The 26,940-nt window shown below is 40.0% G+C and overlaps 1 protein-coding gene across 21 annotated transcripts in view; it reads left to right on the forward strand.

The window, feature by feature from the left end:
* Positions 1 to 26,940, forward strand: part of tcf12 (transcription factor 12) — a 151,690-nt gene that overhangs the window by 23,400 nt on the left and 101,350 nt on the right. For 17 of the 21 annotated variants that reach the window (XM_033050557.1, XM_033050558.1, XM_033050564.1 and 14 more), the window contains 2 exons: positions 9,297 to 9,370; positions 21,928 to 22,030. The exons of the other annotated variants lie outside the window; for them this stretch is intronic. In XM_033050557.1, coding sequence (XP_032906448.1) covers positions 9,297 to 9,370; positions 21,928 to 22,030 — 177 coding nt within the window. The remainder of the gene's footprint in view (positions 1 to 9,296; positions 9,371 to 21,927; positions 22,031 to 26,940) is intronic. 21 annotated transcript variants of the gene reach the window in all.

Consider the following 26,940-nt stretch of genomic DNA (forward strand, 5'->3'; position numbering starts at 1 on the left):
CTCTGCCATGCTCAAGGATGGAACCAAATCTTATCTTGGGAATTCTGGACACCACCCCAAGCAAGCACTGTCAAGTATTATGAATTGTTTTTGGGCATGGTGAGTTTCCTGCAGAGTAGGTATGCCTGCTGTGCACTCCACTGCCTAGATTAACAATCGAGTAGGCTGTTCGTGCAGACAAGCAAGGGGCAGAATATTCTGCTGGCATCCAGAGTGCATTGAAGAGTTCGACATTTCAGCAGAGGTTTTGCTGGATGGATGAAAATACTTCGGGAGTTGGGCTTATGCAAGTGCCCAAGGCAATTTCCTATCCTCTGCAAAGAAAAACTTGTAATTGTTGGCAGTATTGGCGGTTCCACTAACAGGCATTTGGGCAATTTGCTCTTTTGTCCCTCGGTTTGCTCTTGCTTTATTGAAAACTGAGCCTAAATTCAGCTGTGCCAAGGTGTTACCAATATGTTCCAAGTAGTTGTGTTTTGTTAAATGCGATAATAAGGGGCTGTTTCTCAAATAGTTTTAAGATGTCAATGTTTTGAGTAATAGAAGCAGACCATTTGGCACTAATGATGGTCTGCTTGAGCCTTGTCCAATCTTTCCTCCATTAAATCTATAAATTGTATTTCTCTGTTCCCTTTTTCATTGCACTTGTTTTTCTTCCCTGTATGTTGCTAGTGTTTGCTTTAGCTGCATGACATGTATGGTATCCTCATCGGTCTTTGCTTGTCGATTTTTTGATTGATTATTCAGGACTCGGTAAATGAAATTGTGCTATATTCTGAATTTCAAATTAAATAACTTCCTTAAATAATACTGAGATTTAATTGGGGGGGGGGGGGCATGTGAATTTGAGCCTTGTGCGAGGATGCATAATGTAAACGATGTATCAAAACTATTTTGATTTTGAATGATAGTTATGACATCAACCACTTTTAAGTCAAGAAGCATCTTCCATAAAATTGTGTAAATAAAAATATGTTCTTGGGGAGTGGGTATTAAATATAGACTCTGGCAGTTCTGTGATTGCGTGTATCTGACTCGGGTATTGTGCATTGACAAAATATGCAATTTCTCTCATGGACCTGCAATATAGCCTAGTACATTAGAATGCAAATTGAGTGCATGCAAATCAGTGCAGTATTTTTGTAGGATTAGCAATTGCTTCTGGCTTAGGGTTATTGTGATGTTTTGTGATTCACGAAATGTATTATGAGAAAAAAAAAATCTTGAAGTGAAGGCTAGACTTGGTCTTTATTCACTCTAAGATTATATTAAATGATGATTAGCTGAATATCTCTGGATTCTGCCAAAAACAAGTAGAAGGCAATGCAGAGAAAATACAGCATGGTGTAAATCAACAAATCACTTTGCCTGATGTGCACTGCATGCAAATGAGATCAACATTGTTTATTAATAAACACTGGAACATTTCCTGCTTTAAAGATGATGAATTTGGTGTTTGTGGTGTAAAGCTATTAATTCAAACCGACAGTTGTAGAAAATAAATGTGTTTATTTAACTCGCTGAACCAAGTGATGATTTAGCACACTACATTGCCAAAGCTGAACGTTGTTTTAAACTCATTGATAGGATTTAGCAATGGTCGAATCTAGTTTAAGATAAGACAAGATGAGCCATCATGTTGAACTGTTGCAGTCAGCATGGTGAGAATGCTCATGCAGTGCTTTGGGGTAAAGAAGTCAAGTAATTTGTTCACAATTGTGTAGTTTTAATATATAAATCACTAATATCACAAAATAACTGGGTATAGACCTTCACCAAGTAATGAATAGGTTTTGTTTTTAAATGTCCATGAATCAACTTTTGTCTGTAAATTGGAAAATACATAATCACTCTACAGTACCATATCTCCACAACATTGTAATGAAAGACACCAGAAGCACAAGATTGTTCAGAACAATTCCTAAAAGTTTAGAGACGGGAAACTGGTTTTGCCATTTGTAAGAATAAATATATGTACTTTGAACTTTTGAAGATTTAGAGGCAAATGCGTTCAGGTGGGCACCATGGAAGAATTGAGCCGAAGGGTCTGTTTTATTGCTGTTTAACTCTGATTCTCAGGGAGCTTGTTCATATGCACAGTGACAAAAGGCAGATGTTTGTAATCCAACAGTAATTGTGTTATTTGTCTTGTTGCTTGAAGATAGCTACAGGTATGGAATATTTGAGGTTTGCAGTGATATCCTTTCCAGTGTGCTCAGTAAGATTGTGGGTACATAACTAAAGCTCTTAAGTTTTGATACTTTAGTGGCAAGAACTTTGGCCCCCAAAGCTATTTATTTTTTATCTGAAAACAAAAGTTTTAACCTCGAAAAAAAAGACAAAGTGCTGGAGTAACTCAGTGGGTCAGACAGCATCTCTCGATAGTATTGGTAGGTGATGTTTTGGGTTGGGACCCTTCTTCGGACTGATTGTGGTTGGGGTAAGGACATGGTCTGGCAAGTGAAAGGTTGATAGGTGAATACAGGTGGAGGGGGGGAGTTGATTAGCAGGTGGTTGGACAAAGGCCAGAGATGAAAACATGAAGCCAGAGGAAGGAATTTGGTGGGAGGGGACAAATACCGGGAGAAGGTGGTGGGTAGATGCAAAATGCTGGAGTAACTCAGAAGGACAGGCAGCATCTATGGAGAGAAGGAATGGATGACGTTTTGGTCTGAAGAAGGGTCTTGACCCAAAACGTCAACCATTCCTTCTCTCCAGAGATGCTGCCGGCATCCAGCATTACTCCAGTTACTCCAGCATTTTGTGTCTACCTTCGAATCTGCAGTTCTTTCCTATACGAGAAGGTGGTGGGGTTTGGTTAGTTACCTAAAATTGGAGAATTCAATACCCATACCGTTGGGTTGTAAGCTACTCACTCGGAATTATTACTTACTTACTGCCTATTATGCCTCCTGGCATGTAGGGCAGCAACGAAGGTGCTCCACTTCGTGTTGATTTCTACAGTTGCTGTTTCCGTAACATATTTGTTTTTACGAGACAGGGTTGTTAACCCTGTGCGCAACCTACAACCTAGAGGACTAGTGGATAGCTCTTCGTCTCACCTCTACCCTTCGACCTGCCCAGCATGGGAGACCCTAACTGGAGTCGAATCTCCTGCTGGCATAGCTCTAGGGGTCACTGAGACACATAAGCTCCCCGACCACGACAAGGTCACAATCCAACGGGGAGAAGCGGAATTATGAAGGTATTCATATCTCCAGTTTGGGTGTGGCCTCACTCTGGCAATAGATGTGGCCCAGGACTGAAAGGTCATTATGGGAGAGGGATGAGGAGCTGAAATGGCTAGCAATCGGGAGATCCAGTAGACCTTGGTGGATCAAGTGCGTGTTCGGCAAAACAATTGCCTTTTCTACACTTCGTCATGCCAACATAAAGGAAGCCATATCTAGAGCAGCGGATGCAGTAGATGAGGATAGAGGAGGTGCACATGAATGTCGATAGCTTCTTCCAGTGCTAATGGTCTTCACAAGCCAAGACTATCTGAGTTGATGAGCTCTCTGTGCTGTCTCCGTCTACCATCTGCTCTTTGGTGTTTGAGCTTCCTCTGAGCATCTGGCTTCAGTTACCTTATTGCTGTTGCTTTTCCTTTTGGGGATCAGTGGGACTTTTCAATCCAGGAACACGTTGCAGCTAATTAACTGCTTGATCTGCTGGCTATTCTCATCAAACCTGGCCTGGTTCTTGCTCAACGTGCCAATTATTGCAGACTTCATTGGCTGTGGACACCATGTGGCTCTCATAGGTGAGAATTGACAGGTTGTCTGAGGTGTGGTCTGAAAAGAGAGTTTTGTGGGGTCTTTTGAATGCTTTGACATTGAATATGTAACAATACGTCTGCTGATGCTAATGTTTTGTTGCTGCTGATGTTTTGCTGCCAGGTTGATCGGGTTAATAGAGCAGATTAAGCAATGTTCAGTTCAGCAGTTCACCTTTAGTGGAGTGGGTGATATAGACATCTTTGCGATCACTTGGATGATATAATCAAACAGGGTGATATTGCTTGGAACAGGTGTGTTGCCAAGATGCTTTGTGCTTATTATTCTGATGAAGTTGGGTGTTTTAATAACAGCATTTTTCAACAGTAGGTCCCTCTTTTATTCCTTGCCTATCATACCATTACCAGAGGATTGTGTCTCATCCTGATCTAATGTTGAAATTGCTCTTAACGATCAATATTGTGCATTCCTTTAAAATGTGCATCAGGATTTTAAAGTTGATGCCCTTTCAGATACTGGATGTTTTGATGCTTTTGACTGAAGTCTAGTATTTTGTCAACGTTACAATAATCCTGTCTAAGAAGATGTATCTGATATGCTGCATCCATAAATTGTGGAAAATCCAAAATGGGACAGCTTGTTTAGAGATTAGTTGGATGTTGGATTTTGACCCTTATCGTACCACGTTGATTTCTTGCATTGGATGGCTTCTATCTCAAAGGAATTGGGAGAATGTTTCAGATGGTCTTGTAATCCTCACAATTTGGAGTGTTGTTGCTGAGAAAACATGGTTGATGGCAAAAATCTTCATGGTGGGAATCTGAATAAAAATTAAATCCATCCTGATTGTTAGTGACATAACCTGTTGGAAACTCTCAGCGGGCCAGGAACTGCCAGTATTGCAGTCTGTCTTTTTACAGATGCTGCCTGATCTACTGAATACTGGCAGTTCTGCTCGAAAGTGTTTCACTACAGATATAAAATGATTGTATCACACTCGTGGTCAGTGAAGTTGACAGGCAATTGCTTCTAATGACATTTGTGCAATGAAACTTGAACAATGTAAACTGCAGCCATTATTATTTTAACTAGAAAAACAGACGTAGCTCTTAAAAATACCTTTTTGTTGAAAATCATGCAGTAAAAATAACAATGTTAATCTGAAACTCTAGTCCCCAACCCCCCCCCCCCCCCCCCCCCTGCGCCTTCCTATAGACGCAATTGTTTTTATATGCAATATTTTGTAAGAGAGCAGCTATCTAGTTATAGAAGATCTACCTGTTTGAAACTTCCAGCAACATGTGGATTTCGTGTTACCATTGTGACGAGTGACACGAGTGACATGCGAGTCCATTATCTGGCAGTAACTTGTTAATATTGCATTGCTTATGGGTTCTGAAGATTGCTTATCAATCACCATTAACTTCTCAGCACAGATTTTGACTATCCAAAGATTTTATGTTTGCCTTAATATCCTGAAGGCAAACTTAAAGCAAACCTCTTGGATGCAGTCATAATTATAGCTTTTGCCCACAAGTCTACATTTTGTGCTTTTGTCCTGATGGATTTTGACATTTGAGTGAGTGATTTATTGCTGGTTATATAAAATAGTTGAGTCATAAAAGAAGAAACAATAAAGAATTGTCATTAAAATGATTGCTCAAAGCTCCTGGAATTCACTCTTGATTTATTTTTATCTGCTTAATGATAATGTTGTCGTTGTTGCAATTTTCCTGTAATTCAACAACCTATTATAGATTTGCTTCCTTGCATTCCTTGGTCAAAAAGCGTTGGCTTGAATCGGAGGCAGAAAACTATCTAAGACTCAAAGTTCTGCGTTCAATGTTGTACTTTGAGCCTTGTATATGCGCATTAAAATTTACACTGATCCCATACCAGGAAAATAAATTAACTATTTATGTATTGATTGCAACATCTTGAAGATTTAAATTGGGTGGGCTCCGGTTCTCTGTCATGACCTATGGTCTGATTGAATGTAAACAAATTGTAGTGAAATTGTAAACTGGGCAGAAATTAGTAAAGGAACATTGAAGTATTTCAGTAATAACTGTAATTTTCTCAAGCCTCTGTTTCTGGGGAGAAAGAAATCAGTTGAACAGACACCTTCCATGCTTTATGAGAAACATTTCTTTCTGTGCCCAGTCATTCCATAGTGAGGGCGAGAGAGTGAGCAGGATGACATTTGGCATTGATAGTGTGAAGGTCAGGGTACCTTCCCCTTGTAGCTGGCTGTGCCACCATTTAATCCATCCAGCCCGATGAGGGGCTAACATTCTGAGATCTTAGCACACACTTCGGCATTTATCTCAGTCTCCAGTTGCTTATCTGGATTGGCATGAGTGCTAATTTCTTCTCTACTCTTTACATGCACTCGCATGTGTACGCGCACGCATACACGCACACGTAGTTTGACACTGGTCAGCCTGATTCCCTTGCAGCTGCTGTTGCGACATTCTCTCCATGTTGAACAATGCTGGGATGGTATTTTCTAATGGTATTTTCTCTCTCCACTTCCTATTCCTTCCAAGAGAATTATTACTCATAGACTGGTCTGCTTAACGTATTAACGTCAAATCTTGAACTGAACTGTATATGAAGACCAAATTTGACCATTGTTATAACTACACAACTCTGATCTTGGAGGAGGGGGGGGGGGTGTGTGTGCGCGCGCGTGTGTGTGCGCGCGCGCGCGTGTCTTTCAGGAGCACGACCTGCGGAGTTGTAGGCTATTGGTCTAGTCATATTATCAGACCCCCAGTTAAATATGACGTCAGTTTCATTCAATGGCCTTTGGAATCTGCATTGGCGATCAACTTCAAAGCCAAACATATTCTTAATTGAAGTTAGACACAAAATGCTGGAGTAACTCAGCGGGACAGGCAGCATCTCTGCAGAGAAGGAATGGGGTCCGAGAGCCTTCTTCAGACTTAATTGTTCTTAATTGACTTGCCTTTTGGAATTTGCAAACTAAAATTCCTTCATGTTGGATTCAGCATTTAGAAACATCAATGCCCGAACAGATGGTGACTGAATCAGGAGTGAATGCAATCATGGTTGAATATTGGAATGTTGAATATTTCTACACAAGACAGATTTAAACGCTAAAGTGCATTTCTTTAAGGATAGGATTTTTGATGAAGCAAAATTACATTTTTATTGATGGAAATTTGCACATCTCAAATTGCATTTCATGAAATAAAATGGATTGTTCACATGATAAAGGTAGAAATGATGTAACAACCGAACATTACCATTTGATAAAACAATTTCAATGGAGTTGGGCAATTTGCTGAAACCATTTCAACATTGCATCTTCATGGAAGTTGGGAAAATTTGATTTGAAAAAATGTTCATGTTATTTGGTGCTAGATAGAATCTATACTTAAGAGTATCATTATGGGTGAAATGAAGTTAGAAACTTGGGCACTGGCTTGGCAGAAGCATAAGTACACCTGTTATTACTATATCGGAAATCTAGTTTTTATTGGTTAAAATCTATCATTGGATCAGCCTAGTCAGCTGGCAAGCTTGCACCCTATTTTAACATTGCTTTGAAAATAAATGTTTTGATCCATGGTTTTTCATCTTGAACTGAATTATTAATGATTAGTTGTTTGGATATGGTATGAAAGACCTACAATTGTTAAAACTTGGAATTAAAACCAAAAGATTTCTTCATCATCCTAATGTTTGTATATTTACAGGTTTTAAAAACTCGAAGACAGTAAATATAAATATAGAAGGAAAGATATTGTGTGATATATATATATTTGCACTGTAAATTATCTTCTCCTTGACCAATTGTTTGCATTCATGCACAGTATGCATGCACACAATTAACTATTGTATCCCAGATGATGGAATTTGTGGTGAAAAATCTTATTGCCATTGAAGTTAACATTTAAGAGGTTGCTAATACATAGCCAAATATCAGAGTAGAATATCCAAATTTCACTTTTTCACAAGGAAGGAAAAAAAATCCCGTTCAAGTATGAAGCTCCTGTTTTGTGCAGACTTAATTTTATTTGTTCAGTTGCATTGTATAATTAAATCATTTGAACATCCAGATGTGTGATAAATTTGCTGATGGACATGAAAGTTGTTCTGAAGAGGACATAAAACTACAGGGGAGGATGTAGTTTAAGATAATGTGCAGAGATTAAGTAGAAACTGTGAAAGTTCATTGGTCTCATGGACAATATTAAAAATGTATATTATCTAAATAATGATTGGTTCAAGAGTAGAGATGTGCAAAAGTTTCAATCCATGTCTAGTCTACTGTATTTACTGTCATGTCTAGTCTACTGTATTTACTGTCATGTCTAGTCTACTGTATTTACTGTACATTATACTTGTTTGTGTTTTGGTCTATTTTATATCAATTTCTTAATGAAAAACATTGTAGTATATTAATATTGGTCATGGTAGTTGGTTGGAGAAGTGAAATGTTAATGCTGCTGATCCACTAATTATTGGAAGTGTATATGCAGTTGGTAGAAACAAGTCAAAAATAAACTGGTAGTTGGGTCTAGAAATCTGTGATGGAATTTTCACTGAAAGGTGTGGAAGACAAGATACAGTCAAGTTGTGGAAAGCTCTATTTAGATCTATAAAGGGGCCTTTACAAAAGAAGATTAAAGAATGTTAAAATTGCAGAAACAGTTGTATAATTTTTTCCTGGGTCAAATATTGTTTTTCACTAAAGACCAGTTCTAGTTTGTATTATACCCGTTTAAAGTTGATTGTTAAGAGATATTGTACTGGACCTCTATTACTTGTATCAATGTGCAAAAAAATCACAGTGCTGGTATCTTGTGAAAGGATCGGATCCAGAAAGTCATCTCATTTGCCATTTCCCTCCACAAATGCTGCCTGAGCTGCTGAATTCCTCCAGCACTTTTTTCCCCCTCAGCATCTACAGTCTCTTGTGTCTCCACTGTGGTCTATCAAGGACTTTCAGTTCTGAAATCTTGATTTGAATCTAATCCAAATGGATACGTTTTCTTTACCAGCTTGAGCATTTTCATTATACAAGTCGGGGCAGTATCAAAAATATTTCCAAGTACAAACATGCCTATAATTTTATACTAATTGGCACCTCATTTGGTGGTTCAGGATGGAAAATAATTTGTGAAGCAAATGTAGTTTTTGAGGATAGGTCCAAGATGTTTGGTTAAAAAGAACTGAGGAAACCTGTTGCTTTTGAAGAATCTTAAAATAATTGGCACTGGTCTAAAATGGAAAATTTGTCTCATTTCCTTGTGCTCGTATCCTATCACAGTGAGCACCTTCAGTTAAAGAATGGAAATGAAATTACATTTTTGTTGATCAACAATACATAGTTCTAAGAATTTCCTAAGAACTAATTTGGCAGGATGCTATTGGGTTTGCTGATATTTAGATAATGTTTGAGGAATTTATTATTATGTTAAATTTACCTCAAGTTTTCAAAAAAGTAATTTAAGAAACACAAATGATGCAAACGCGTTTTTTGAGCGCTATCTTCAGTCTAAGCAACGCTGTATTTTCTTTTGATAGTAATGGAAGAAAGAACAGGTACTAATTCTTGGGGATCAGCTGACCAGCCAAGCCCAACGCATGAATCCTCGAGGGTAAGTCTGCTTCAATGCTAGCATTTCTCATAACATGCAATTCAGTGTTAGTCGCAAATAAAATAGATTCACTGTATCTGTTAAATGACTTGTAATTTGAGTATCTACTTTTAATTTCCTACTACAGGTGCACAACCTTTTATCCGAAAGCCTTGGGACCAGACACTTTTCGTAATTCAGAATTTGTCGGCCTTCGGAATGAAATTTTTTTAGCGTAGATTTTAATGGCTGGCTCAGTGGTAGAGTGCTCGGCTCATATCCGCAAGGTCGCGAGTTTGCGCCTTGATCCCTGCAGTAAACTCGGTCGCGAGTTTGAGTCTTCAATGTAGTTTTTTCTTGCAGAATAAATGTTTGTATGAAATGCAGTATAGGAGAGGTGTACTGACTGTGTGGGCAGAACTTTGGAAGTGATTGCCCACCAGTCTAAAAAGCCGCTGTGTCTCCCTGTCCCTGGGATAGCAGGGGGCGATCAAATAGCACAATACCCCCTCCCCCTCCAACTCCAGAGGAATCCGCTCCCCAATGGGCCGCTACGGCGACAAGTGGCAGTTTTCCCACAGCCCGAGCTGCGCCCCCTCATCCGCCACCCCAAGAACAAGACGTACCTTGCACACCATCAGCTTCTGCCCCTACGTGTTCCTCTGGAGTTGAAGCGGGGCTGGGCTGGAGTTGCTGCTGGCTGTGGGTCTCTGGGATCTCCGTGCTTGCAGTGGGCCTGGGGGTCGGTGTCCCGTTGGTCCTGACGTCTCCGGCCACCCCCCTGGACTGGAGCTGAGACTGGAAACTGTACCGCCCTTGCCCCCTCCCTCTGCAACTGCAACCAACCCCACTCTCCTGCAAGGGCGGTACAGTTCCCGGAGGATGGCAGGTGGCCGGAGACGTCAAGACCAACAGGAACCCGCTCCCCGATGGGCCCCTACGACGCCCCGAGCTGCGCCCCGTCATCCGCAACCCAGGTTCCTCTGTAGTTGGAGCGGGGCTGGGCTGGGCTGCTGTTGGCTGTGGGTCTCTGGGATCTCCGTGCTTGCAGTGGGCCTGGGGGTCGGTGTCCCGATGAGGGGTCGCAGCTCGGGAACAGCTTCTGGTGGTCCTGACGTCTCCAGCCAGTTTGCAGTTTTCCTCTGGAGTTGGAACGGGGCTGGGCTGCTGCTGGCTGTGGGTCTCTGGGATCTCCGTGCTTGCAGTGGGCCTGGGGGTCGGTGTCCCGTTGGTCCTGACGTCTCCGGTGACTGGCAGTGACCTGCTGGCATCACCGACATGAAGACAGTGCAAAGCCCCCACGCCGGTGCAATGGGCGGGGAGCTGGAGAGGGGAGGGAAGGGGTCACACACATGGCCGGGAAGCAGAGGGGTGTAGGTGGGGTGATACTGAAGCGAGCGACAATCTGCTGCTGCCTGCCCCGCTGAGTTAAAAAGTTCCCACGCAAGACTCACGAAACACTGTGTATCGTAAGTCTACCGTGGGAACTTTTTAACTCAGCGGGCAGGCAGCAGCATATTGTCAATTATTAACCCTCCCGCGCAATATACCCTCACCTTCTCTTTTATGAATGGGGATTTAGTTCCCCTTTCTTCGAGGACCGACTGGAGATGTCACCTCTGCGGGCCGCCCTCGGTGAACGTTTTCAAGGACCTTTCTTCAAGGACCGAAAAAATGGCCGCTATTCGGAGGTTTTCGTTATTTGGATCTTCGGATAAAAGGTTGTGCACCTGTAGTATCAAAATCCAGAGAGATGAAACAATCTACTTTGTTTAAAAGCAGAGAATTAATAGAGCTTATTTAGTTTCTCATGTTATCTCTCATTGTTTTTGCCAGAAGTATTTTTTTTAAGGAATGTGAAAACAGCCCTTGGCCCCTCTCTCAGAACAGTTGCAATCATGACCGGCATTACTCTCACCAGTACAGCTCTTCTGCTTTGTACTGTATTGAATTTTCACTTTTGAGCCTTGTTTTCCTATTTGATTCATTTGTCATGGATAGATGAAAATGGAAGAGCTAATGAGGAGGAATGTAAAATTGGATGGTAACATTTAGCACTTCTACGTTTGTTTATGCGTAGACAGGAAGGTATTCATAAATGGTTTTAAATTATAAATTGGTATAAATCCACTATGCAAAAGTTGGTGCCTTTATCAATCATAAGATTCATGAGAGAGGAAGAAATTATGTATACTTCAGATTGGAACAATGAGGGTTGACCTCATGGCATCAAAGATTCTTATCAAGATTGACATGATGGATGTTAAGAGGATGTTTCCTTGTGTTGCAGAGACTGGGATATAATTTTAGGGTAAGGTATTGGCTGTTTAGGTCTAAGATGAAGAGAAATTCCTTGACTCCCTGAAAATATTTGTTCTACCTCCAGAGGGCTGTAAATGCTCTGAGTATGTTCAAGGCTGATACTCTTTTGACCGTGAGGACTTTTTGAGAAATTGCATCAAAAGTGGGTGTAATCTTGTGGATTGTTAGTCCATGTGGAAAAACTAAAGGTTACCCTTGTGAGAAGGGGCGAGTCCTTACATTTGTCATCAGGAGTTGAACCAAAATGATGAACGTATCATATGTAAACTAAGCAACCGCTTAAATGTGCAATGACTAGGTGAGTTTTTGGTGCTCCAACCCAGATTTTCAATCAAAATTTGGGGAAGGTGGATCCGTGGCATGACTTGCTGAAGAAGGTGGAGAGTTGTAGTGTCGTTTGAAATGGGGCAGTTACAAGAAAGTTTTTGTTCAGATTGTATTTGAGGCGAAGATTGAACCAATCTGTCCAATGACTACCACTAGTTTAGATTTATTTGGATTTAATTGTTTCAGGGCAGGAATCATCTCTTGACGACATGTAACTGAAAAGGCTGGATTTTGCCTAAAACTAAGTGTAAACAAAAAAGAGATTTGAACCTGGTTTAATATCGAATAAATAATTTAAGAAAGGATAATTGGGCTTCTCTTTTATCGCCTTGATATTTACTCTTGTGATCCTCATTGAAATTGATGATTGCAATCCTGAGCTCTAAACCGACACAATATTCAATTGACTGTTTCCCTCAATGCAATCTTGAGAAGCCAAGAAACAACGTACTCTAGTCCTTACAGTTGGACTCCAATTATGGTGAATTGCCAGATATAACTCTCACCAGGTGGTGCCACCGGCAGTGGCTGCCTCGCCAACAGTCTGTCTGTCCTTTCTTCTTCTTGTTATGTTTAGCGTGTGTTAAAAGGTATGTTTAGTGTTCCTTGGTTCGTTTTATGTGGGGGGGGGGGTGCACATTTTTTTCCCCCCTGTATTGTCTCTCCATCCCCACTGTGGCCTAACTGTGGAGTTGGTGGCCTTTCCTGGAGACGACGGGCGCTCTATGCCGCGGGAGTCTGCGGGACTTTAACATCGCAGAGCATGCGATCCCTTTGCCGGGGATCGAAGCTCCAACCGCGGGGCCTGTAGACATCGTGAAGCTTGCGGTCGACTAAGAAGAGGTCGACTCGGGAGAGAGTTTCAATTGCCCCGGCGCGGGAATTTCGATCACCCCGACGGGGGCTTCGACCGTCGGCTGCGGGGGTTTTGATCGCCCCGACTGCAGATGATTTGACTGCCCTGACCGCAGGAGAACAAAGAGGAAGAAGATTGAACTTTATTGACTTCCATCAGTGAAGAATGTGGAATCCACTATGATGGATGTTTATGTTAACTTTTATGTGGTTGTGTGTCTTGTTGCTTTTCACTTAGTATGGCAACTCAGATTTCACTGTACCTTAATTGGTACATGTGACAGTAAACTGACCTTGAAACCTTGAGTCCCAAATGTTTATGCTGCACAGCACACTCGCATGGGAATCCAGGATTGGAGTTATGAGACAGACAGCAAAAGTTAGGATCATGTTTCTGCACCCTTAGTGTGACTACTTTGTGCAATTGAAGTAGTTTTTTTCTCACTGTAGAATTTTGATGTAAAGTATAGCATTATTAAATTTGATACAACCTGCGTTTGTAGTTTGGTAAGTCGTTCCTGGCATGATGGGGGTTTTTTTTTTTGAAGTTCATTCATTCTCTAGATAAATATTCCAGCGTCTTCATAAATATTCCAGTGTCTTGTCAAACATAAAATACATTAATAACAGGTGCTTAACATTTTAAAAGGTAGCATGGGAACATTTCATTTTTATGTGTACAACCAATTGCATCTGTACAGTGTCCTTTAATCAGTAAAGCTTGTACACCTCATCTTGTGAAGTAGGCAAATAACTGAACAGCAGAAGAAGCTGTGACATGCATCCATAAGCAGGCAGTGATTTGACTTATTTAGCCAGCAGTCACGAGCCCTTTGGTTGAACTGATGGCACGTAGCACAGATCGTGTAGCCTGTTTTTGCCCTATTAATGCTGTCTTGAAAGTTTGCCTTCAGCCTAGGGAACGATGAATGTTCAGTGACTGCTGATCTAATAGTCTCAGAGGATTCAAGGTTTTAGGCTGCAGAAATTGTCTTGAACCCTATTTTTGTGAGTCTTGTGCTGCCCTGTGGTCTTGTAATTCTGTATATTTTTACTTTGTTGCCCTTGATCTTCATGTTCATTCGGTTGTCATCCTGGCTGAGTCAACAACAAAGATATGAAAAGAATTGCTGAAGAGATTCTGTATTCTCCTGTAAATGTACTGTTAACCTTCCCAGGAAGGTAGCTTATTTTCCTTAAAGCAGATGTGGGTCATAATTACAGGAATTAAAATTGATTGATATGCTTTGGTAAGTTTGTAATTCAGACATCCTAGTTTTATTTCAAATGCATGGGTATTTTAAGTAACAGTATTTTTCAGTTTTAACCATTTCTGCTTGCTAGAAAATAAGATGATCTTATTTCAGCTGCTATTTAATATTAGGAAGCCTCTTTTGGCATTGCACACGGGCATGGAATGCAGTTTAGAGAAGCCACTGCATTCCCAATATGACGGGCTCATTTATAGCTGTACAGATCCTCCCAGTTCCTAAGAGCAATTTGTCACCCGATGAGTTTGCAGGTTGGAAAAGCGGCTGCCTGGCAAAATACTTAAATAAAAATATTGGTCAACCAAGGCAGTGTGTGGTTAAGCCAGGGCATTTAACTTTACTGTTCAGATACTGCTCAGAATAATGTTCCCACATAGCAGAAGATGTCTGCAGCTCCATCGCAGCCGGCAAATCCACCCTACTGGTCTCCCAGTAAACTGGGGAAGATCCATATTGTAAAGTTAATTCATCAACACACTAGGCGGATAATGCTACCGCAGTGCTAGATGACTACAAATTATTTGTTTCTTCTGCACTCTGCCCTTTTAGAAATAATATTCAAACATAGTGTCAGTGTCTACTGATATACACCTGGCTGTTCACTATTTGTATGCTGTCTCAAAATTGGCAGATTTTGTTCTGTATCTAGAACTGTTTGAACAGAAATCTCTTAGTGAGACAGTGAAGTTACTGTCTTTGGTCCCAGCTAGAAATTATTTTCTTGTCAACTGACTAAAGTTGAACCTTGGTGTCATTTGATCCCATGATGACTTAAAATTGCGTTCTCGTTCCAAAGCTCTGTTCATCTGCTTCCACTCTGGTGATGTGATCTAATTATCTCCTCCATACTCCCCCCTCCCCAAGCTCATTTCAACTCCTTGTTCATACTTACAAAGTTTGATTTTTCTGTCTGCTCACTATCAGATTTTCATTTTCAAATTGCACTTGGACTTCTATAAAAAATGACTTAATTAGATACTGGAAAGTCTGCCTTTTCCTATCATTTATTTATTTTGTGCAGGGGCGATAGTAACCTGTTCTGTAGACACTGCCAATTAATACTAAATTCTAGTTTATTGAAAGTTGAATGCATTTCATTTCATAAGATAGACAAAACACACTCTCTTTACTAATAAAATGGGCCTTTTATTTTTAGTATTTATTTCTGAGCAGAAAAGACTGCACCTATGGGGGGGGGGAAAGAAAAATGGTTCTGATGAACAGCAAGTTGTCTAATATTTGCCTATAGTCTGCTCAAAGTGGTTAAATATCGTCATGATTTTTTGTTTTTGTTTTTGTTTTGGGAGATCAATTCCCCCAGGAAAATTATTAAATCTTTGTTAAAAAGATTGGAGTGGCTATTTGCTCACGACAACAATCTCTTGCCTGATCAGATATTGTTGGCACAGGCTTATAATCCACAGTGGCCTTTGTACCTGCCGCATGCCCAGGCTTCTAGATTTGGATATGGATGGCCTGAAGAGTTCCAGAAATTGGTGGTGGGAAGTACTAAGAACTTGAAAAAGAGAAACCCTGAACTAAAATTTCCCTGTCAGTTGTCAAAATTGTTGAGACTTTAAACAACATTCTGAATGTTTAAAAATGATTAATATTATGATATTTTAATAAAATCCAAGGTTAAACCATGTGAGTATAAAGCACATTTTTACTAACACCCTAACCATACTGAAATCAATGGATAGGAAGGAACTGCAGATGCTGGTTTACACCGAAGATAGACACACAATGCTGGAGTAACTCAGCGAGACAGGCAACATCTCTAGATAGAAAGAATTTGTCAGAAGAAGGGTCTCGACCCGAAACATCACCCATTCCTTCTATGAAGAGATGTTGCCTGTCTCGCTGAGTTACTCCAGTCCATCTTCGCGGAAATCAATGGAACTATGTTTCTAGGAATTGAGAGCTGAATTTCTACGTGTAAATGCTGAATTGTCTGGCTGGGGTCCTCCTTGGGGAGTCCAGCACCAAATTTTTGGGTGTCAAAAAGACGACTGAGTGAGTTTGCCATTTAACGGGACTTCTGTATCATAGAAACATAGAAATTAGGTGCAGGAGTAGGCCATTCAGCCCTTCGAGCCTGCACCGCCATTCAATATGATCATAGCTGATCATCCAACTCAGTATCCCGTACCTGCCTTCTCTCCATACCCACTGATCCCTTTAGCCACAAGGGCCACATCTAACTCCCTCTTAAATATAGCCAATGAACTGGCCTCAACTACCTTATGTGGCAGAGAATTCCAGAGATTCACCACTCTCTGTGAAAAATGTTTTTCTCATCTCGGTCCTAAAAGATTTCCCCCTTATCCTTAAACTGTGACCCCTTGATCTGGACTTCCCCAACATCGGGAACAATCTTTCTGCATCTAGCCTGTCCAACCCCTTAAGAATTTTGTAAGTTTCTATAAGATCCCCCCCCTCAATCTTCTAAATTCTAACGAGTACAAGCCGAGTCTATCCAGTCTTTCTTCATATATAATAATAATAATAATAATAATAACTTTATTTATAAAGCACTTTAAACAACTGCAGTTGCCACAAAGTGCTGTACATGAGAACTCATGAACAAAAAGCTATTACAAACAATTAAAAACCATTAAAAACCGTAAAACGAAGGACTATAAAAAACACACTAAAAATTAAAAGACATTAAAAGCACTAAAAACAGGAGCAATGCCTCAGCCAGTGTCGAAAGCCAAAGAATAAAAATGTGTTTTTAGGGAGGATTTGAAGATGGACAGTGAGGGGGCCTGTCTGATGTGCAGCGGCAAGGTGTTCCAGAGTGCCGGAGCAGCAACAGAAAAGGCTCTATCCCCTCTGAGCTTCCGCTTAGACCTTGGTACCTCAAGGAGCAGCTGATCAGCTGACCTGAGGCACCGGGCAGGAGCATATAGGTGGAGCAGCTCAGAGAGGTAAGGCGGGGCAAGCCCATTCAACGATTTAAAAACAAATAAAAGAATTTTGAAATGAACTCGAAAGTGCACTGGGAGCCAGTGAAGGGAGGCCAAAATTGGCGTAATGTGCTCCCTCTTTCGAGTTCCGGTCAAAAGGCGAGCGGCAGCATTTTGAACAAGCTGGAGACGAGCCAATGAAGCTCGTGCGACTCCAGAGTAGAGTGCGTTACAGTAATCCAGCCTAGATGTAATAAAGGCATGGATTACTGTTTCAAAATGCTCCCGCTCGAGAATGGGCTTCACCTTTGCCAGCTTCCTTAGGTGAAAGAAGCTGGACTTAACCACCGCGCCTATTTGTTTATCTAGTTTAAAATCACCATCCATCCTAAAACCCAGGTTCAAAACGGTTGGCTTTACAGACAATGCCAGTGGACCCAAGTCAACAAAGGGAGGTTCACGGCAGCCATTGGGGCCAAACAGAATCACCTCTGTCTTCTCTTCATTAAGTCCCAGAAAGTTTAAGGCCATCCAGGACTTAATGTCCTCAAGACAAGACAGAAGTGATTTTAGAGAATAGTCGTCTTCTTTCCTGTGAAAGTCCTGACATCCCAGGAATCAGTCTGGTGAACCTTCTCTGTACTCCCTCTATAGCAAGAATGTCTTTCCTCAGATTAGGAGACCAAAACTGTACGCAATACTCCAGGTGTGGTCTCACCAAGACCCTGTACAACTGCAGTAGAACCTCCCTGCTCCTATACTCAAATCCTTTTGCTATGAATGCTAACATACCATTTGCTTTCTTCACTGCCTGCTGCACCTGCATGCCTACTTTCAATGACTGGTGTACCATGACACCCAGGTCTCGCTGCATCTCCCCGTTTCCTAATCGGCCACCATTCAGATAATAGTCTACTTTACTGTTTTGCCACCAAAGTGGATAACCTCACATTTATCCACATTATACTGCATCTGCCATGCATTTGCCCACTCACCCAACCTATCCAAGTCACCTTGCAGCCTCCTAGCATCCTCCTCACAGCTAACACTGCCCCCCAGCTTCGTGTCATCCGCAAACTTGGAGATGTTGCATTCAATTCCCTCGTCCAAATCATTAACATATATTGTAAATAGCTGGGGTCCCAGCACGGAGCCTTGCGGTACCCCACTAGTCACTGCCTGCCATTCTGAAAAGGATCCGTTTACTCCTACTCTTTGCTTCCTGTCTGCCAGCCAGTTCTCTATCCACATCAATACTGAACCTCTAATACCATGTGCTTTAAGTTTGTATACTAATCTCTTATGTGGGACCTTGTCGAAAGCCTTCTGAAAGTCCAGATATAACACATCCACTGGTTCTCCCTTATCCACTCTACTAGTTACATCCTCGAAAAATTCTATAAGATTCGTCAGACATGATTTACCTTTCATAAATCCATGCTGACTTTGTCCAATGATTTCACCACTTTAGAAATGTGCTGCTATCCCATCTTTAATAACTGACTAGCAGTTTCCCCACTACCGATGTTAGACTAACTGGTCTGTAATTCCCCGTTTTCTCTCTCCCTCCCTTTTTTAAAAGTGGGGTTACATTAGCTACCCTCCAATCCTCAGGAACGACTCCAGAATCTAAAGAGTTTTGAAAAATTATCACTAATGCATCCACTATTTCTGGGGCTACTTCCTTAAGTACTCTGGGATGCAGCCTATCTGGCCCTGGGGATTTATTGGCCTTTAATCCATTCGATTTACCTAACACCACTTCCCGGCTAACCTGGATTTCACTCAGTTCCTCCATCTCATTTGATCCCCCGGTCCCCTGCTATTTCCGGTAGATTATTTATGTCTTCCTTAGTGAAGACAGAACCAAAGTAGTTATTCAATTGGTCTGCCATGTCCTTGTTCCCCATGATCAATTCACCTGTTTCTGACTGCAAGGGACCTACATTTGTTTTAACTAATCTTTTTCTCTTCACATATCTATAAAAACCTTTGCAGTCAGTTTTTATGTTCCCTGACAGTTTTCTTTCAAAGTCTATTTTCCCTTTCCTAATTAACCCCTTTGTCCTCCTCTGCTGGACTCTGAATTTCTCCCAGTCCTCTGGTAGGCTGCCTTTTCTGGCTAATTTGTATGCTTCATCTTTTGTTTTGATACTATCCCTGATTTCCCTTGTTATCCACGGATGCACTACCTTCCCTGATTTATTCTTTTGCCAAACTGGGATGAACAATTGTTGTAGTTCATCCATGCAGTCTTTAAATGCCTTCCATTGCATATCCGCCGTCAACCCTTTAAGAATCAATTGCCAGTCTACCTTGGCCAATTCACATCTCATACCCTCAAAGTTACCTTTCTTTAAGTTCAGAACCCTTGTTTCTGAATTAATTATGCCACTCTCCATCCTAATGAAGAACTCAACCATATTATGGTCACTCTTGCCCAAGGGGCCACGCACAACAAGACTGCTAACTAACCTTTCCTCATTACACCATACCCAGTCTAGAATAGCCTGCTCTCTCGTTGGTTCCTCTACATGTTGGTTTAGAAAACTATCCCGCATACATTCCAAGAAATCCTCTTCCTCAGCACCCCTGCCAATTTGATTCACCCAAACTATATGTAGATTGAAGTCACCCATTATAACTGTTTTACCTTTGTTGCACGCATTTCTAATTTCCTGTTTGATGCCATCCCCAACTCCACTACTACTGTTAGGTGGCCTGTACACCACTCCCACTAGCGTTTTCTGCCCCTTAGTGTTTCGCAGCTCTACCCATATCGATTCCACATCCTCCAAGCCAATGTCCTTTCTTTCTATTGCGTTAATCTCTCTAACCAGCAACGCTACCCCACCTCCTTTTCCTTTCTGTCTATCCCTCCTGAATATTGAATATCCCTGGATGTTCAGCTCCCAGCCTTGGTCACCCTGGAGCCATGTCTCCGTGATCCCAACTATATCATAGTCATTAATAGCTATCTGCACATTCAACTCATCCACCTTATTATGAATGCTCCTTGCATTGAGACACAAAGCCTTCAGGCTTGTTTTTACAACACTCTTACCCCTTATACAATTATGTTGAAAAGTGGCCCTTTTTGATTTTTGCCCTGGATTTGTCTGCCTGCCACATTTCACCTTGCTATCTATTGCTTCTACCCTCATTTTACACCCCTCTGTAATCAGTTAGGTATCCATGACCTAACTGATTACAAAGGAGCATTGTAGGGCTTGGTAAAATTGTTTTCAGGTATTCAAGTTTCTTAAACTGTTTCTTAAAATTTGAAAAAAAATCAATACAATTGTTTTTATACTTCTGTTGAGAATTATTTGCATTTTCAATATTTGTGCTCACAGTATCTGTCATAGGAGCTATAGAAACGGAGCTTATCGAGTGCGCCCCATTCTAATAATTATAATGGGATGTGCAAACAATAAATTTGTATTTTCCTCTATCTATGAGCTGTTACTGTAGAAAAATGAGAAGGCAGACTAATTGGAAAAATAATCCAAACTCGTGTAGGATTCCTATTTTTGCCTAATTTCTCATTTTTGAACAAGTAACAGCATGGTGAGCTCCTTATGTTTATTCCAGTTCTCATCACTATCCAGCTGTTTGAGCAGATGTTTCCATCTCAACTCTCTGGTAGTAAGGCCAATGTTCAGCATCAGCAATTATTGCCAGCTTAGCTGGATAGTTTGAAATCCATGTTTTCTGCCGCATAGCCTAGTGTGAACCTAAAAGTGACCCATTGTCTTCACAGCTCTGAGTTAACACACGGCCAAATCCCAATTGCCTTTTTTCTCAGGTGTTTCCGACTTTGGAAAGCTGAAATGCCCTGTGCATTGTAGTGATTTATTTTAAGAAATTGTTGATCTGAAATGTTTGCTTTGGGAAGATTGAGGAATGAACAGGAAATCCATTTGATCTGTACTTGGCAAGATAGCTTTGGCACTTGGAGTCACAGAGCCGTACATCACAAAAACGGGCCGTTTTGTCCACCTTGACCATGCTGATCAAGATGGTTTTCTAGGCTAGTGCAATTTGCCTTCTAAAACCCTCCTATCTGTAAATCTGTCCAAATGTCTTTTGAAACTTGTATTTGCTCTCACTTGCATTCAGAATGATCCCAGATGTATTGAAATCTGAGTTAGCAGTCAAGTATATTCACAATTTGTATTTCCTTTGTGAAATCTTAGCAAAAATTTTGCAATAGGTGATTAAAGGACATGAGTTAGTATGGTTTAATTGTATGCACCCAAATATTCTAAGAACATTTTATTTTAACTAACCAAAGGATATTTTAACATGCTCTCGGTTGTTTTCTCATGGTTGTTTATAGAAATAGTACACAAGATTGCATATATGACCTCACTGATCATAACTCTAAGCATTTTTTTTTTTTTTTTTTTAATTATTTTTATTAGAAGTATGGTAAATTACAATAACACACAACACATATATCTTAATACATTTTTTGTACCGCTTCATTTTTTTTTTTTAAGCTTTAAGAAAAAGATAGAAGTAAGGAAAGTAAAGAAGGTGCGCAAGAGTCGTGAAGTGCAAGAGAGTGTTGGGAAAAGAAAGCCCCTTAGAAAAGAAGTTAGAGAAGGAAGTAAAGTAAGAAAGTAGACCCTAGAAAAGAAAGAAAAAGAAAGTAAGGACAATCGCTCTATTATAACATTAAACTCCGCAGAAAGACTACCAACCAAGTCTGTTTTTGTTGTTTTACCGCCCATTGCCAGGTCCTGATACCATTTATTTATTTATTTATTTTAAAAATTACTATTGCACCTCATGCTTGTAACTCTAAGCATATAATAAAAATTGCTGTTTTAATGTTTTAATGCTTTTTTCCATTAGTGTAACTATATAAACACTTTTTCTCTAGGCCTTTGCAGAAAGTCCTCATTACAGTGAACAGTTGAATGATAGTCGATTAGGATCTCATGAAGGATTGTCACCAACTCCATTCATGAATTCAAGCCTAATGGGTAAGTAGTCATTCTTATCAAGTAGACTCATAATTTCTAAACTTCTGAGAGCAAGAATGTTCATTTATCATTCCTTATCTGAACTGATATTTCCGGTAGCAAGAGACGTACAATCTGGCTGAAATTGTGTCATTGGGACCAAGAATCACTGTTTTTCATCGTAAGATTCTTTTCCTGGTTTCTTGATGAAAGATGCTGTTAAATATATTTTGGTCTTTAAAGCAGCTTATATGGAGAGCATATTGTATTTTCTGATCATTGCGAACATACAACTTAGATTTTACTATTCTGTGATTTCCATAAAATTTCCGTACATTTTAACTTGAGGGTCAAATCAAATTTACTTTGTCCAAGTTTTGTTGATTACAATCTTCAAATCTACAAAATTCCTAAAATAACTAATGTTAAACCCTGGTTGAGAAAAGGAATATGCATGATTTTATGGTGATCTCACATTGCTATTTAAGTAGTAATCTGAGTGAATTTTTCAATTCCAGATTGCTTTTGCAGTGGGTATCTGCTGGAATCTTTACATGTTAACTTGTATTGATTGCAATGTTGTTTAAGTGTTTTTTTAATTACATGTCCGATATGGCAAGTATTTTTTTTTCTTACCAGTATATCGGTTGTTTGCACAGCTGTAATTGTCTTTTAACCAGTATTGCAATGGCACCCACATTTCATATCTGAAATTGTAATTAAGAATAATGAGCTGCAATTCATGGCCTCAAATGTGTTTTTGTAGTGTTTAGACTATAGTTCCACATGAGTGTGTGTGTGTCCTCAGCTCAGCAGCCTTGCTTCCTTGATAATTACTTCAAAGAATAGGATGCAGATGTTGCTTAAACCACCCCACAGCTCTTATCTAACCTGCCTTCCAAGCTTGCCACCTGTTTCCACTTCAATTCAAATAGTATTATTTGGACATAGGCATGCATTTTATGAATTCTACCCTATTCAATTCCCTTGGAATAAAGCAATCCCAGTCAATATTGGGAAAGTGAAAATTCCCACTGGTGAAACCTTATTGCTTTTATACCTTTCTGCGATTTTATCTACATATGTTCTTATTCTCGTTGATTATTTGTGGGCTAATAGTATCACCTTTATATTAAAACATTTTTTTTTTTAAAAGGTTGATGTGATAAATGCAATGTTTCCCTTGGTTGGGGTGTCACTGTCCCAAATGAAGGGATTTTGTCTTTTGACGATTCGGATACTTTCGATCATCAATAAAGTAATGGAAGGGATAATTAACAGTGCTGTCAAGCAAACTTAACAACAACCTGTTCACAGAAGCCCCTAAGACCAAAAATGGACAAAAGAGTTGAACATTAGAGGTGAAGAGAGAGTAGGTGCCTTTGACATTCAAGCAGGGTTGATTATGGCATTGATGGACTTGGCTAAACTGGAGTCAAAGGGAATTGGGGAAAACCCTCTGTTTGTTGGAATTACACAGCAACAAGAAAGATAACCACAAGGAGGTCAATCATCTCAGCCACAGGATATATCTGCAGGAGTTTCTTGGGGTTGTTTCAGAGGTTAAAAGATCTTCAGCTCCTTCATTCATGATCTTCCTTCAGTTGGAAAGTCAGAAGTATGTAAAGTATGCAAATAAGGCAATTCGGGTAATGAAATGGTGCACTACAAGACCTGGACAATATTCTGGCATGGGCTGATAAATGGCAGATAACAGTTATACTATACAAGTACCAGGCATTGATATCCAGCAGGAGAAAATGCTATCACATCCAGGAATGAAGGAGGTTACAAAAAATGGTGGACACTGCCTGATCCATCATGAGTACTGATGTCCCCACCTTCGAAGGGATCTATAAGAGGCGTTGCCTCATAAGGGCAGCCAGCAAAGACCCACACCACACTGGCCACATTCTCATTTCACTCCTGCCATCAGAAAGAAGGCTCTGACATCCTGGTTCAGGACAGCTACCCGACAACTATCAGGCTATTGAACACTACAAACACTACCTAAATTGCATAATACAAACTATCTTTGTTGCTACAGGGACTTTGGGCATTTGTTTTATTTTACACAAATATTGGGTATTTTTATTTATGAATTTGTTTGCGATATTATATATTGAGTGCTGCGTTTACTAACCTGTTAAGGTGCTACAGGTAAGAATTTTATTGTACTGTTTCGGTACATATGATAATTCAACACTTGATTCTTGACTAATGTTCAGGGCATTACTATCCTTGATACTTGCATTATCAATACCATGAAGTTACTGTTGACCAGAACTGAACTGTGGTAACCACAGTCATAGTGTGGATACAAGATCAGGTCTTGGAATGCTGCAGTGAGTCCTTGACACATAACTCCCCAAAGTTAGTTCCAACTAACTATGACATGGACACATTCACCCCCAATTTCAGGTGTCATTCCCCCCCACACTCCTCGTGTACTCGGCTCCCCACCTCACTCGCATCTATGTACTTACTTTTCACTTTCCCCAGCCCCATCACCAAATTCCATTTCCCTTCATCCATTTCACTGACCTGTGCTCCTGTGCACTTACTTGCAAGATCTTGAGATAAACTTTATGGCCCCGCCAGTCTTGATAATCAGAACAATTGCCTATTTTTGTAGTTGTGATTTTCGGGTTTGCTTCCCAGTTAAAGGAATTCCAATTACCTCAGTCAGTCTGATATTTTCTGCCATTGTGTTTGAGACGTGGGTTCTCCTGGACTTTTATAGATTGAACCATAAGACTGGTCGACTGATAATGTTTGGTATAGGTAATATATTTTGAGTGGATTGTGGCTGCAGGGAAGGAGAGAAGGTGAGAAGATCCATTTTTAATAGTACACCTAGAAAAAAATTGTATGATGTCACTGCTACAGCAGGAGAATGGGTTGGAATAGTTTAAATTATTGAAGCAGTTGCCAGTGCTCGGAAGGTATTTTGCAACAAAGGGAGATTGAGTGCTTGCCAAGCTATTCGTGCACCTGGATAGCTTGGGCGGTATAGTTGTGTCAGCTTGGTTTTGGGCTTTCCAATTGTCCCTTGCTGTACAGGTGGTGTTTTGGTAAAGAGGATGAGGACACTGAAAATATATCATACATGGAAAGAGTGCATAAGTTGTGTGAAGTGGTGTGTGGACAAACTCAATTAGTCACTGAACTGATATATGTTCTTACAGATTGCAAGTAGGAGATTTATATGGAAGATCTTTCTAATTAGATAATTATGTTTAAACAATTTACTTTAAGGCTAATTTACCAAAGAGCAGTTCCCTTGTCTGGGCTCCAGCTAGTAATGTCTATTGCGTTGACTCACTCTGTGCATCCTTAAGTGTTTACTTTATGTGCAGATGTGTCGGGGCAAGCAAATGCAATGGAGTTGTTCTGCTTTGACGCATCGGTGAAAAGGGTGGAGTGAACCCAGAACATAGTTGAAAGTTGTGCCCCCTGCTGGCGGCAGTGTACTCATCACTCGGTATAATGATGATGATTTGGTTGGTGCAAAAACAGTCGCATGTGTCTTGTAAATTCATGTGTTCAAAAAGTTAGCAAACTTAAAGTGTTATCAATTATCAGTAATTGAAATTTGCACCTCAGATTTTATTAAATTTGAATTCTAGAATATTTATGAATGATTAACATCCTTTTTTTGATAAATGCATCAGTGTGAACTTTCTTCTGTTTTATTGTATTTGTATATCCTTTCTGTCATCCATGCAGCTAAGTGTTGCAGTATTTTTTTTAGTTTAAAGAAGCATAATATTGAAACCAATAGTTAACAACTTTTGAAATACGGAAAGCAAATCAATAGGCCAAGGTATAGATCATCAAAACTCAAATATTTAATGTTCACCTTTTGGATCCTAATCAGCATTTACTGGTAACGATGTGTTTTCCTCCCAGATTGGAACCAAATGTTTTCTACAATGTCACTGCACAAATATGTAGTTTGCTTCTCTTGTAAGCTGAAAAGATAATAGTGAAAGCTGTAGCATTCAGGAAATATTGCAACCAAATGTGTTTGTGGTCTCTCTTTTTGTTTTTAGTATTTGGCCATTCATGCATAGCAAAACTGAAAATATAAATATTCTTTTGCAGTTAATTTTTTTTCACTGATCGATTAAAAAAGTTTACATTTTTTAATAAGGAGACTGCGCTTTCCAGCCCACAAAAGATCACGCATCAGCCTAGGTTTCAACCAAAATATAGTTTGCATTTTTTTTTGAAATACCTGTGCAGAAATCTACCATACATTTAGCTTTGCATAAATCACTAATGTGCGTCCCAAGGTATCTATTGCTCATAGCTGTTGATTTTTAAGTCTTGCTGAATTAGTCTCTGTTAAATCATGTGAATGCTGAGAGAGTATTTATGCTTCTTTAAATCCCACGAGGACAGCCCTGTGATGCAGCATTAACGCAGGTTGAAGTCTCCTGCTAATTCAATGCAACTGACGTCGATTACTTTACCTTTCAAGAATGACAATATATATTTTGTATGTTGAATCCTAGGCATCTAATCTCATACATAAAAATCATTATCGACTATGAACCATTTTTAAAGAATAAAATGGTAATTTGATCGTATAAGTACTTTGATTCTGAGTTCATTGATAAAAATTAGTTCTCTCACCATGGCATCTTATGAACCAGCAGGGCAACCCTTTGTGAAGGTCTTTCTCAGGCTTGATCGTTGTGAAGCTTTAATGTTCTAGAATGTTATGTTTCTGTATCAACATTTACCTAACTGAGTGCAGTAAGCTTACTTGTTCATAGCAATGCTTGTATATGCAATTGAAACACTGCACAATTCAGCTGTTGGTTATCACAACATTCTATTGATGCTGTTCCTTATAGCAACTAAAGCAGATGTGCACTTACCTGTAAATGGGATTGTAACAGTCTGCAAACTGTTGCAATATT

The sequence above is a fragment of the Amblyraja radiata genome, chromosome 34 (genome assembly GCF_010909765.2).
Source record: "Amblyraja radiata isolate CabotCenter1 chromosome 34, sAmbRad1.1.pri, whole genome shotgun sequence".
NCBI classification, from domain to species: Eukaryota; Metazoa; Chordata; class Chondrichthyes; order Rajiformes; family Rajidae; genus Amblyraja; species Amblyraja radiata.